Source organism: Schistocerca nitens, chromosome 2 (assembly GCF_023898315.1).
Source record: "Schistocerca nitens isolate TAMUIC-IGC-003100 chromosome 2, iqSchNite1.1, whole genome shotgun sequence".
Lineage (NCBI taxonomy): Eukaryota > Metazoa > Arthropoda > Insecta > Orthoptera > Acrididae > Schistocerca > Schistocerca nitens.
The window spans coordinates 852,518,565-852,533,448 of NC_064615.1; the positions used below are offsets into that span (position 1 = coordinate 852,518,565).

A 14,884-nucleotide genomic window follows, 5' to 3' on the forward strand; every position below is an offset into this window, starting at 1 on the left:
GAATAATTTTGAAATCTAGTTGCATTATTAATAGAATAATCAAAAAATGGAAGTGACACATATATAACGGAAAGCATTGATAGGCCCGTTGTACACATTACTTTGATACACAGTACTTGAGAAGTAAAATAATGTATTTTAGTTCTGATCATCGATGAACTTTCTCTGTTCTATAAGCCACAGCACATTTAACAAAAGTGCAAATATCCTTTTCAAGAAAAGAGACCACGAAATGTCTCATCACTAACTCTACTCTTAGAGGTTACATGTTCTCCCCAAAATACAGATCACTCACTATCCAAATAACACTACCATTGTGTTCCATAACAGTTAACACATGAAATATACTCACGTGAAATATACTCACTAGTATACTATGAACATAAAATATTTATTAATGAAAAAAGAGCACAGAAAATGATATTCTGCAAGGACTCGAGACCAGTTAAGTGCTACAATAGTGCTAGTAGAGGTCTGTCCCTATCCACAAAGAAGTTTTTGCTCTGTCACTTTCAAAGAAAGTCACAAAAACAATGAGAACAAATCAGCCACTGTTGCCAAACAAGACTGCCTCTGGTAGATGGTGTGTGAACTCTTTGACAGCTGCAAAACACGAACACAGGATTCTAAAATATTGATTGCTATATAAGTACTCTAGGGAAGAGGCAGTGTCCTCTAAAAATCTCACAGAAAAGTACACTTGAAGCCCAGTGTGTGTGTTTCATACTCTGGATACTTCTATGAACATTTAACACTGTCTGACTGTCTCATAACTGGCAAGGCTTTCTCTCATATCAGTTTGCAACATGTACTTAATTTATGTCTTGTTTCATTACTGGCTTTTTACTTCATTACATAAGCTTTTATGGACTGTCTCTGATGAATGTTCTAAAATTTTCTTCAAGGATTTCTACAGACCTCCATCTGACCACAATTAATGTTTCGAGCTGGCACTGTGTAACAACCACTATAACTGTGTCACTTCGTGCCAAGAACTTGCATTATATTTTGTGCCAATCTTGTCCACATTCCCACTTTTTCTCAATTCAAAGCATTCAATGTCCAATCATACCAGAATGTCTTACCAACCCTTATCCTGATTGTGTTAGTTACAATTTTTAAGTTCATTTACAAATAACAAAATATGTGCAGTTACATTATCATTACAAACTTGCATAATACATTACACAACATTTTAATGAATTTACTCAGCAATAAACATCTATGTGCAGGATGATTCCAGATCTCCATTGAACAAGACACCTAGCACCTCCCAGCCGTGGCTATAGCTGACCAAGACAGCAGCTATGCTGTTCTACACACAGACTGTGTGCATGTGTACATTTTGTTGCATACACTCCTCACATTAGCGTGCACTGCATTGCATCCTGCACCAGTATCTGCACTCAAATATGATGTGATTCCTTGGTACATAACAGTAATAGATTTTTATATGTTTTCATTTAGCATTGCCACATGTACATGTAGGCGAGGTTTTGCAGATTCAGGGAAATGTGGACTTGAAAAAAGGAGTAGCAGCTAGTTGCCTTCCTATGCAGCATACATAAATAGAACAACAGGGGTGGGGGAGGGGGGAGGAGGAGGAGGAGGAGGAGGAAGAGGAGGAAGAGGAAAGCTACTGGTACATTACATACTTTATGTACCTTCCATGATGCATCATACAGGGACAAACTACAGAGTAGTTTTTCTGTTCAAAGTTTTGAGGCATTACTTTCCAACTGGTAAGCGTTTCTCTGAACAGTGTCTTGCTCCTGTTTTCATAGCCATAAACAGGCACTCTTCTTTTGTCTCGCATATTATTTATTTAAACAGTGTTAATTATTAATACAGTCACAATGGCTGCTTAGTCTTACATTACTGTGTAACTGATTTTATGCTTTTTATAAACTTTTGCAACCACCTTTGCTGGGCTTATTATTTAATTCTTTGTAGTGACTTAGTTTGAGATGCTTCAATTTGGATATAATATAATAAAAAAACTGTAATTTAATCTTATAATAAGCAGTTATTATGGTTAAAGACAAAATTTATATCTTTGAAAATTATAGTATATTGTATATCAAATAATAAGCTCATCAATGGTGAGCAGTAACTGTTTAAAAGAGAATTCAGTGTATTATTGTATACTTAATCTGCCATACTTAGAAAATTAAAAAGTGTTAACACTCATTTAGTGATGAATGAACAGTAGAGAAGCAACATTTTTCAAGAATTATAATTTCATACCCATATGTTTATGTTGCTGAATATTAGTTGAACCTTTTAGTGTGCTGAATGCTAGGGGAGATTTTGGATGTGTAGGTCCACTAAATTATCTTTGACAGGATCGCAATGAACGGCTCTTCTTCCGGCTTCTATCAGAAAATGTGGAGCAGATGATGCCTATTGTTTATACTCCTACAGTCGGCCTTGCTTGCCAGAAGTTTGGTCTTATTTACCGGAGAGCACGTGGGCTATTCGTCACCATCAATGATGCTGGACATGTCTACAATGTCATCAAAAACTGGTTAGCTGAAACTAAGATGTTCTTAGTTGAATGAATTTGTAACAGGTGTGAATATTAGTGGCTTGGTAAAAACTGATTTTGTATTTGACTGATTTATTCTGCTGAGCTGCTACAAAGGTTTATTGGTATGATCCATATATGATAAAAACTTATGATGTTAGATGGGATATGTACGTGATAGGATTGAGTCTGCTTAGCACCAAAAACTGTAACCAATGTGTTCTCAGGCATCTTCGGGGATAGTGTCAGTTTAAGCTGTAAGCTTTCTTCCTGTTTTTAAGTAATATGTTAGATGTGCCATCTGCAACCATGAGACACATAACGGTTTCTTGCATTTCAAATAGATTTGATAGAAAGAAGATTTGTATCATAAGGAAAAACAGTCATACCTCCATATTCTGCTTTCAAAGAAGTACTCTTGTACTGTTGTGTATCTACTTTAAATTTCAATCCATTTCTGACTGTCCCAAGACAGTTTACAATAATTTTAGTGTTAATCTGCCTGTGATGGACAAGTAGGGTAATAAAAAAGAAAATTTGTGAAACAAAAATGTGTAAGATGACTATCCGTATCTATCAGAATACTGTTAATAAAAAATGGCAATACATCAGTGCCACATTACTGAATTTCATACAAATGGAAACTAATTTACTCAAGAAGACAGCTAAAGCAAAGCAATGTTCACATTGTTAAGAATGAGTTTGTCTTAGCAAAATTGTCTGTTGACTTTCAGAATTTTTATCTTTTCTGTTTCAATAATATTTTATATCCTGTAATAAAAAATGGAATATAGACTACTACACTATTTGATCAAAAGTATCCGAACACCCCCCAGAAACATATGTTTTTCTTATTAGGTGCATTGTGCTGCCACCTACTGCCAGATATTCCATGTCAGTGATGTCAGTAGTCAATAGACATCGTGAGAGAGCAGAATGGGGCACTCTGCAGAACTCAAGGACTTCGAACTTGGTCAGGTGATTGGGTGTCTCTTGTGTCATACATCTGTACATGAGGTTTCCACACTTCTAAACATCGCTATGTCCACTGTTTCCGATGTAATAGTGAAGGGGAAACATGAAGGGACACGTACAGCACAAAAGCGTACAGGCCGACGTCATCTGTTAACTGACAGAGACCACTGACAGTGGAAGAGGGTCGTCAAACAGGAATTCCAAACTGCATCAGGATCCACTGCAAGTACTATGACAGTTAGGTGGGAGATAAGAAAACTGGTATTTCATGGTCATGTGGCTGCTCGTAAGGCACATAATACGCTGGTAAATGCCAAATGATGCCTCGCTTGGTGTAGGGAGCATAAACATTGTACGATTGAACAGTGGAAAAACGTTGTATGGAGTGACGAATCACGGTACACAGTGTGGCGATCCCATGGCAGGGTGTGGGTATGGTGAATGCCCGGTGAACGTCATCTGCCAGCATGTGTAGCGCCAACAGTAAAATTCGGAGGTGGTGGTGTTATGGTGTGGTCATGTTTTTCATGGAGGGGTCTTGCACCCCTTGTTGTTTTGCATGGCACTTTCACAGCACAAGCCTACATTGATGTTTTAAGCACCTTCTTGCTTCCCACTGTTGAAGATCAGTTCGGGGATGGCCAATGCATCTGTCAGTACGATTGAGCACCTGTTCATAACATATGGCCTGTGGCGGAGTGGTTACATGACAATAACACCCCTGTAATGGACTGGCTTGCACAGAGTCCTGACCTGAATCCTAAAGAACACCTTTGGGATGTTTTGGAATGCCGACTTCGTGCCCGGCCTCACCGACAGACACCAATACCTCTCCTCAGTGCAGCACTCTGTGAGGAATGGGCTGTCATTCCCCAAGAAATCTTCCACCACCTGATTGAACATGTGCCTGCGAGGCCGGAAGGTATCATCAAGGCTAAGGGTGGGCCAACACCATATTGAATTCCAGCATTACCGATGTAGGACACGACAAACTTGTAAGTCATTTTCAGCCAGGTGTCCGGATACTTTTGATCACATAGTGTATATCGAAAGTGACGTTTTGCTGTGAAACCAAACTGGTACACACAGTTCCTGTAATGACTGTAAACTAGAGGTATACTACACTAAATAATGACTATCTCCTCTTACTTTAAGTTAGGTGCTCAAGTCCTTGAATTCACAGTGAAAAGATGACTGCTATAAGAAACCCCAGAAAAAAGTTAGAAAAGAAAAAAACTTGTGTATCTTTTGAAATAGTAAAATCCCACAAAGAATAGAATTACTTAAAACTATTTTTAAATTTTGGAGGAAAAGCAGATCACTCCACTTTCAACAGTCAATTGTTAAATCTGCCCTAACACTATATGCATATTCCCCCCCACCCAATCCACCCCCATTTTCATTTCCCACTCCTGACCGTAGCCTCAGTATTGTTTTCTCATGACAGACATTGGCAGACACATGAGAGCTCACATTTCATCCAGTGTAAACACATCCTACACAAGAATACCTCTACCCCTATCATGAATGATGCCATTTTAGCAAGTGAGATACCTTGCCATAGGTGGTTTTTGACATACTACCCTATTATTGGGATGTTCCAACATTTCTCAAAAGAAATCATAAAACTCTTTGGCAAAGAGCGATGATAAAAAAAAAAATCACTCTCTAATTGACTACACTACTTGCAGAAAATTAGGAACTGAAGCTGTACTTTGAATTAAATTGTAGACAATGAAATGAAAATTTCAATTTATATTTGGCTGTGCTATCAGACACAAACAAGAGGACTAGATCAGATGATGATGATGATGATGATGATGATGATACACAGGAAACATATTTGCAGTTATGAATATGAACCATCTTTGGCTGTATATTGGAATGATAATGAAAATTTGTTCCAGACCGGGACTGGAACCCAGACTTCCCACTTTACACAAGCAGTCACCATAACCATTTCTGCCATATATGCATGAATCACAGCCAAACCCAGATTTCCATATGTCCTTGTCCATGTGTCCTGATCTGCACCCATACATTACATATATTCCTGCCCAGTTAGGACATATTTATTGAGAGTTGAGGACGTGGTACTGGTAACTAAATATGAAATAGCACTGCCTGTGTTATTAAGAAATATGAAACAATGTTCTTCTGGACTTACATGCAGCATGTTTCCGCAACTGATCATGTGAAACGGTAAGTCCACTTTCGATTCTCAGTGCAGCAAAAATTTTCATTGTTGTCATACCAATATACAGCCAACGATGGTTCATATTTGCAACTGCAAATAAATTCCCTGTATTTTTTGACACCTGTAGCCGCTGCAGTGCCTGTTCCTCTGCTTGTGTGAGGGAACATTGCATCGTAGTTCGTAATAACATGGGCACTGCTATTTTAAGATAATGATATCCTCACACAGTGTGTTTTTATATCATTATTTTTTAAGAGCAATAAACTGTACTCATTTGTCAGTTCACATGTTGTTAGCCAAATGTAACTGTATTTTACCATTCCCCATATTTGCAGATATCTTTGTCTTTTATATTGACAGTCTGTGTTCATGCGTAAAATGTCTTTCTCAAGCTTAAAATCTGTCAGATAATGAATGTTTTAAATGAACATGTTGGTGTGATGTGAATGTTTCTCTAAATGCTAGAACTGGTATTTAATTGTGGTGAGTAAAAGAACTGGTACACTTTATGAATGACAATTTGAAATTGAAACTAATAATGCAGGTAATGTATGTAAGAGGATTTTCATATTTCTGGTACAGTTCACTGCCACACACAACTTGAGAGACAAGAATGTAGCTGATTAATTTAAAATGTGACTAAAACACACACACACACACACACACACACACACACACACACACACACACACACACTAAAAGCTCAGCACAAAGTTTCTCAGCGTTAATGTGTACATGCTGACATATAAATAGTGTTACTACCTTGAAGGCCAGATGACCAGCTGATGTTACGTATCAGCTATAAGGATGTGAAACAAATACTAACAAAGAGATAGAGGGGCTGGCCAGTACTTACCCCAGCTCAGTACAGCTGATAGATACACATAAAACAGAACCGAAAATTTACGTTCCTAGCTTTCGGAACAAATGTTCCGTCATCGGGGAGGAGAGAGGGGAAAGAAAGGGAAGAAGGGAAAGGAGATTCAGTTACTCACAGCCCAGGTTATGAAGCAACAGGGAAAGGAAAATAGCGAGGGTAGCAAGGATGGAGGCATGGTTGTCAGAGGGAAGCCAAAGATATTCTACTGTAAGTACTGTGCCAGCTTCAGACCAAAGAGGATGCATACAGAAGTAAAGAGGTATATAGTATAAAGATAAACACAACTATGTAGGATGAAAAGATGCATGAATGGCTAAAGAGGAAAGGGAAAGAGGAGAAGACTGAAGAGTAAATGGGAGTGAGGTTGTTTAACGTAGGTTCAATCCAGGGGGATGGCGGGATGAAAGGATGTGTTGGAGTGCAAGTTCCCATCTCCGCAGTTCAGAGGGACTGGTGTTGGGTGGGAGAAGCCAAATGGCACATACGGTGTAGCAGGTTCCTAGGTCCCTAGAATTATGCTGGAGGGCATGCTTCGCTACTGGGTATTGGGCATCTCCTAGGCGGACAATTCGTCTGTGTCCGTTCATGCGCTCAGCCAGTTTAGTTGTTGTCATGCCGATGTAAAAGGCTGTGCAGTGCAGGCATGTCAGTTGATAAATGACATGTGTAGTTTCACATGTGGCCCTGCCTTGAGTTGTGTATGTTTTACCAGTAGCGGGGCTGGAGTAGGTGGTTGTGGGGGGATGCATGGGGCAGGTTTTGCAGCGGGGTCGGTTACCGGGGTAGGAACCGCTGGGTAGAGAAGGTAGTCTGGGAGTATTGTAGGGTTTAACAAGGATGTTATGGAGGTTGGGGGGGGGGGGGGGCGACGAAAGGCAACTCTGGGTGGTGTGGGGAGAATTTTGTCAAGGGATGATCTCATTTCAGGGGTGGACTTGAGAAAGTCATATCCCTGGCGGAGTAATTTGTTGATGTTTTCAAGGCCAGGATAATATTGGGTGACAAGGGGGATGCTTCTGTGTGGTCTGGGGGTAGGAACATTGTTGTTGGACGGGGAGGAATGTATTGCTCGGGAAATCTGTTTGTGGACAAGGTCTGCAGGATAGTTGCGGGAGAGGAAAGCACTGGTCAGGTTATTGGTGTAATTGTTGAGGGATTCGTCACTGGAGCAGATACGTTTGCCACGAATACCTAGGCTGTAGGGAAGGGAGTGTTTGATGTGGAAAGGATGGCAGCTATCAAAGTGAAGGTACTGTTGTTTGTTTGTGGGTTTGATATGGACAGAGGTGTGGATGTGAGCTTCAACAAAATGAAGGTCAACATCCAGGAAGGTGGCTTGGGTTTTGGAGAAGGACCAGGTGAAATTCAGATTCGAAAAGGAGTTGAGGTTATGGAGGAAATTAAGGAGTGTTTCTTCACCATGAGTCCAGACCACAAAGATGTCATCTATAAACCTATACCAGGCCAGGGGAAGCAGCTGTTGGGTCTTCAGGAAGGCCTCCTCCATGCGGCCCATGAAGAGGTTGGCATAGGACAAAGCCATCCTGGTTCCCATGGCCGCTCCCCTGATTTGTTTGTAGGTCTGGCCTTCAAAAGTGAAGTAATTATGGGTGAGGATGAAGTTGGTAAGTGTGATAAGGAACGAGGTTTTTGGAAGATCTTCGGGTGGGCGTTGGGAGAGGTAGTGCTCAAGGGCAGTGAGACCATGGGTATGTGGGATGTTTGTGTAAAGGGATGTAGCATCTATGGTGACAAGAAAGGTTTCAGGTGGGGGAGGAGTGGGAATGGATTTGAGGCGTTCTAGGAAGTGGTTTGTGTCTTTGATGTAGGATGGGAATTTGCGGGTGATAGGTTGGAGGTGCTGGTCTACCAGAGCTGAGATACGTTCGGTTGGGGCTTTGAAGCCTGCTACAATGGGACGGCCAGGATGGTTCTCTTTGTGGATTTTGGGTAATAGGTAGAAGGTAGGGGTACGTGGCGCAGGTGGAGTGAGTAAGTCTATGGAAGCCGTTGTGAGGCCTTTTGAGGGACCTTGGATTTTTAGGATTTTTTGCAGCTCAGTCTGGATGGAGGGAATGGGATCCTGGGTAACAGATTTGTAGGTTGAGGTGTCGGAGAGTTGACGCAGTCCTTCTGCCACATACTCCACACGGTCAAGTACGACAGTTGTGGAGCCTTTATCCGCCGGGAGGATGACAATAGAGCGGTCTATTTTCAGCTCCTTAATGGCACGGGATTCAGCTGGGGTGATGTTGGGGGTTGTTGGGATGTTCTTCAAGAAGGACTGGGAGGCAACACTGGATGTGAGGAATTCCTGAAATGTCTGCAAGGGATGGTTTTGGGGGAGGGGACGAGGATCCCTTTGAGAAGGCAGTCGGAACTGTTCTAGACAGGGTTCAACACTGGTTCTAGTATTTGGGGGCTGTGTTTGGGTAGTGAAGTGATATTTCCAGTTGAGGTTCTGGGTGAATGAGAGGAGATCTTTAACCAGTGCAGTGTGGTTGAATTTAGGCGTGGGGCTAAAGGTTAAGCCTTTTGATAGAACAGATGTCTCTGGAGGAGAGAGGGATCTGGATGAGAGGTTTAGGACTGAATTGGGACTGGTGATATGTGGCATTTGACTGTGGTTATAGTTGAGATTTGGTCTGTATGGGGTGTGTGCAGGGATGGGGAGACTGAGTAGGGTGGCTAGGCTAGACATGACATCTTTGTGGTCTGGACTCATGGTGAAGAAACACTCCTTAATTTCCTCCATAACCTCAACTCCTTTTCGAATCTGAATTTCACCTGGTCCTTCTCCAAAACCCAAGCCACCTTCCTGGATGTTGACCTTCATCTTGTTGAAGCTCACATCCACACCTCTGTCCATATCAAACCCACAAACAAACAACAGTACCTTCACTTTGATAGCTGCCATCCTTTCCACATCAAACACTCCCTTCCCTACAGCCTAGGTATTCGTGGCAAACGTATCTGCTCCAGTGACGAATCCCTCAACAATTACACCAATAACCTGACCAGTGCTTTCCTCTCCCGCAACTATCCTGCAGACCTTGTCCACAAACAGATTTCCCGAGCAATACATTCCTCCCCGTCCAACAACAATGTTCCTACCCCCAGACCACACAGAAGCATCCCCCTTGTCACCCAATATTATCCTGGCCTTGAAAACATCAACAAATTACTCCGCCAGGGATATGACTTTCTCAAGTCCACCCCTGAAATGAGATCATCCCTTGACAAAATTCTCCCCACACCACCCCGAGTTGCCTTTCGTCGCCCCCCTAACCTCCATAACATCCTTGTTAAACCCTACAATATTCCCAGACTACCTTCTCTACCCAGCGGTTCCTACCCCGGTAACCGACCCCGCTGCAAAACCTGCCCCATTCATCCCCCCACAACCACCTACTCTAGCCCCGCTACTGGTAAAACATACACAATTCAAGGCAGGGCCACACGTGAAACTACACATGTCATATATCAACTGACATGCCTGCACTGCACAGCCTTTTACATCGGCATGACAACAACTAAACTGGCTGAGCGCATGAACGGACACAGACGAACTGTCCGCCTAGGAGATGCCCAATACCCAGTAGCGAAGCATGCCCTCCAGCATAATTCTAGGGACCTAGGAACCTGCTACACCGTATGTGCCATTTGGCTTCTCCCACCCAACACCAGTCCCTCTGAACTGTGGAGATGGGAACTTGCACTCCAACACATCCTTTCATCCCGCCATCCCCCTGGACTGAACCTACGTTAAACAACCTCACTCCCATTTACTCTTCAGTCTTCTCCTCTTTCCCTTTCCTCTTTAGCCATTCATGCATCTTTTCATCCTACATAGTTGTGTTTATCTTTATACTATATACCTCTTTACTTCTGTATGCATCCTCTTTGGTCTGAAGCTGGCACAGTACTTACAGTAGAATATCTTTGGCTTCCCTCTGACAACCATGCCTCCATCCTTGCTACCCTCGCTATTTTCCTTTCCCTGTTGCTTCATAACCTGGGTTGTAAGTAACTGAATCTCCTTTCCCTTCTTCCCTTTCTTTCCCCTCTCTCCTCCCTGATGAAGGAACATTTGTTCCGAAAGCTAGGAACGTAAATTTTCGGTTCTGTTTTATGTGTATCTATCGGCTGTACTGAGCTGAGGTAAGTACTGGCCAGCCCCTCTATCTCTTTGTTAGTATTTGTATCAGCTATAAGCATTTTTATGATCCACTCAAAATGAATATTTGAAGCAGACAAGGAATTTCTATCCGTCAGTTAACAAAACAATGACAATTTTCAAATTTGGCACACACCAGAGTTTGAGAAAACAAAATCCATTTCTACATTTTGAAGACATAAAAAATTCTACCATCAGGAGTTTGGAATCTTTTCTTTCCAGTCTACTACTTTTAAGTCTGGACCTGTGACAGTGTTGTAACGTCATGGACCAATACTGGCAACACTTGCTGTTAGGTGTGTAGGAAATACAAGGGAGTATGTCAGTACCTGGTTGCAAATGCCAGAGGACAGAGAAGCAGACTGACTACAGTTTTTGTAACGGTGAATTGAAGTAACTGCACAAAATCTGACATAAAATTAACCGTGAAATGCACAGTGCATTGGAAAAACAAGTGTTAACACTAAGATCTGCTAGATATTCGCTACATCAATAGAAATAATTTTATGGGTTGTAATACACAGTCAAAAATCAGTACTTGACAGTTAAACAACTGTTGCTGAGCTATTACTCAATACACCCGATTTATTTGCTTCATCAAATTCACATTGTATCTTGTTGCAACTTCATCTTGACCTTGGTCACTGGTACAGAGCAGTCTGGCACCACAGACATCAGTCCGAAAAACGCAAAGGAAACGTGGAAGCTTTGCTGGCAACAGTTTGATATAACCTTTCATGGCCCAAAGTTAGTTTATATAATCTGTAATGAACAGCAAACGGTGTCAGTTTGGCACTCTAAATAAGATGCTTTTGTTTCTTTTCACATATTGGTTACCTGATACCATCCTTCCATTGACTATACAAAGCAAACACATTGTCAACAGGAAAAATCATTTTATTTTGCTGACAATTCATTGTTAATTTTTGCTAGGTTCAGTGTAATCTTTCACCTTTATGTATTTATTTGCCTGTTTCAGTGTTCCGTTTTTGTAGCTTACTTCTCAATTACCATACCTTCTTTATTTTTGTCTCATAGAATTATTTTTCAAACCGTGGAAAATCCAGGATGGAATAATAACAGTATTTTGAAAAGGATAGAGAGCTGCTCACTGTACGGAGATACCGAATCTCAGACAGGCACAACAAAAAGACTGCCAACATGTGAGCTTTCGGCAAAAAGGCCTTCTAAAGTAGACAGCGCACAAATATTCATGCAAGCACAACTCACACATACATGACGACCTTGTCTTGCTGCTCAGGTTGGAATATTATATCAATAATATTGTATTTATTATCAACACATAATATATTCACTGCTGGAAAAGGAAAATTAGTACAACTGGAAAGATGATGTCAGTTGTGATCCAATGATGCCATATGCCACCTGGGGGATATTAGATGTACTGATAATGGTTTCAGCAGACAGTTTAGTGGCATAGCTACCAGAGTACTATCTGTGTATAACCTTTCATAGGGAATTCTCACAGCCAGAAGCTTCAGTGTGGTGCAAACATATAAAACATCCAGGTGGTAGTGATGCACTTGTGCTTCTTAGAGCTGACTGAGATTTTGAAAGAGGTCAAATTGTCACCCTCTGGGTGTTGGGATGGTCCTTTCAGAAAATTGCCACACTAATTGGATGTGCCGCATCAGTTTTGCAATGATGCTGGTGTCAATGGTCACAAGAACATTCTCACACCCATAGATGAGGTTCTTGACATCAATATAGCACAGATGCCCACCAGAATTGTCATATTTTAAGAGCAGCAGTGGCAGAGTGTACAGCTGCCACAGCACAGATAAGACGTGTCAACAGGAACTGTTGCAAACCGGTTATTAGCAGAGAGTCTACGGGCACAGACACTTCTAGCCTGTCTTCCACTTACGCTGCAGGATTGATGTGCAGTTTGACTCGCGCCATCAGAGGATTATGTGGAAGATGAAATGGCACACTTTGGTCTTGAGTGATGAAAGCAGTATCTGCCTCCACGCAAGTGATGGTTGTTCATGCGTACAACATGGACCTGGTGTGCACTGTCTCATAGAGTGCATTCGCCTAAGACACACTGGCCCCACCCCAGATGTTAAGGCCTGGGATGTAAAAGGCTACAACTATTGTTCTCGTTTGGTGTTTCTGGAGGGGCACTAACCAGCACTTGGTATGTGCAGAAAGTTCTTATGCCATTCTTGCAACAGGAAGGTGATGTGTTGCTCCAACAGGATAATGCTCACCCACATACTGTCCATGACACTCACTGCCCTCTGCAAAACGTGCAGCAACTTCTGTGATCAGCACAATCTGTGGACTCATCTTCAGTTGAAAATGTGTGGGATATGATGAGATGAGAAGTGACTCATGCAACTCATCAACCAAGTCTTACTATGTGAACAGGTCTAACAGGTGTGGCATGATGCATCCCAGGACGGTATTCGCCCTTTGTGTGATGTGACTTGATGCAGAATCAGAGCCTGCATTGTCACCTGTAGAGGGTGGTGGTGGTGACAATGACGTCAGTTATTACAACTTTTCTTCCTGTTTTGAAATTGAATTTGAAGCTTAGATCTCTGCAAAATATGTTCCATTGTACCTTTTAAAGGTTGTACATTATTTGCATGTTAAACTACTAATTATTAATATGATTAACATAAATTGTTCCTCTATCCATGCCAATGATTTGATCAATAGTGGTAGAATGTGTCTGGTATTCAGTGCTGTTTAATATTGCAACATAAAAGAGTTAGAAAATATTACTGATATTTTTGTTTAGAAGAACTGTTGTGAGGAAAGCTACTCATTTCATATTTTGCATTTATTAATTGTAACATATGAGCAAATTTAACTCTCAAGTTATTTTATTTGTTGTGCAGGCCTGAATCTGATGTGCGAGCCATTGTTGTGACAGATGGTGAACGTATACTTGGCCTGGGTGATCTAGGTGCCTGTGGCATGGGAATTCCTGTTGGAAAACTTGCACTGTACACTGCTCTTGCTGGAATCAAGCCTCACCAATGTCTGCCCATAACAATTGATGTAGGAACAAACAATCAGGTAAATTACTGTGTTGTATAACACTGATGAATAGATTATTTAATTTTGTTGTTTAAGTAAGGATGCTGTTTTATTGCACTGTTTGTTGCAAAAGATTTATTGTTTGATAGTGAGTTCTTGGCAGTTATGTGAAGAAATTTATAACTTGAGCTAAATTTTGTGTTACTCAGCAATTGCTCGATGACCACCTCTACATTGGCCTGAGGCATAAAAGAGTGACTGGCGAACGATACGATGCCCTCATTGATGAATTCATGCATGCTGTTGTGAGGCGCTATGGCCAGAATGTACTCATCCAATTTGAAGACTTCGGAAATCACAATGCTTTCCGTTTCTTGGATAAGTACCGTAATAAGTACTGTACGTTCAATGACGACATCCAGGGCACGGCAAGTGTAGCAGTTGCAGGTTTACTGGCATCTCGCCGTCTCACCAATACAAGACTCTCGGATAATACAATTCTCTTCTTAGGGGCTGGAGAGGTATGATATAAATTGTTTTCATAATGAAATTCGTTATAATATGAACAAAGTAAATCATATCCATATAATATATTCATATCCATTACATATAGATGTATTACCTTCAGCTGTAGTAAACTCTTACTCCTGTGTTTCAGTTCCCCCTTCTATATTCATGTGTTAAGGAAATTGATGTCATATTTATGCGGTTGTTGTTGTTGTTGTTGTTGTTGTGGTCTTCAGTCCTGAGACTGGTTTGATGCAGCTCTCCATGCTACTCTATCCTGTGCAAGCTTCTTCATCTCCCAGTACTTGCTGCAACCTACGTCCTTCTGAATTTGCTTAGTGTATTCATCTCTTGGTCGCCCTCTATGATTTTTACCCTCCACACTGTCCTCCAATGCTAACTTTGTGATCCCTTGATGCCTCAGAACATGTCCCACCAACCGGTCCCTTCTTCTTGTCAAGTTGTGCCACAAACTCCTCTTCTCCCCAATTCTATTCAATACCTCCTCATTAGTTATGTGATCTACCCATCTAATCTTCAGCATTATTCTGTAGCACCAAATTTCGAAAGCATCTATTCTCTTCTTGTCTAAACTATTTATCGTCCATG

The 14,884-nt window shown here is 41.3% G+C and overlaps 1 protein-coding gene across 4 annotated transcripts in view; it reads left to right on the forward strand.

The window, feature by feature from the left end:
- Positions 1 to 14,884, forward strand: part of LOC126237116 (NADP-dependent malic enzyme) — an 81,846-nt gene that overhangs the window by 33,951 nt on the left and 33,011 nt on the right. For all 4 annotated transcript variants that reach the window (XM_049946931.1, XM_049946930.1, XM_049946929.1 and 1 more), the window contains exons 4-6: positions 2,346 to 2,527; positions 13,627 to 13,807; positions 13,978 to 14,289. In XM_049946931.1, the coding sequence (XP_049802888.1) occupies positions 2,346 to 2,527; positions 13,627 to 13,807; positions 13,978 to 14,289 (675 nt within the window). The remainder of the gene's footprint in view (positions 1 to 2,345; positions 2,528 to 13,626; positions 13,808 to 13,977; positions 14,290 to 14,884) is intronic.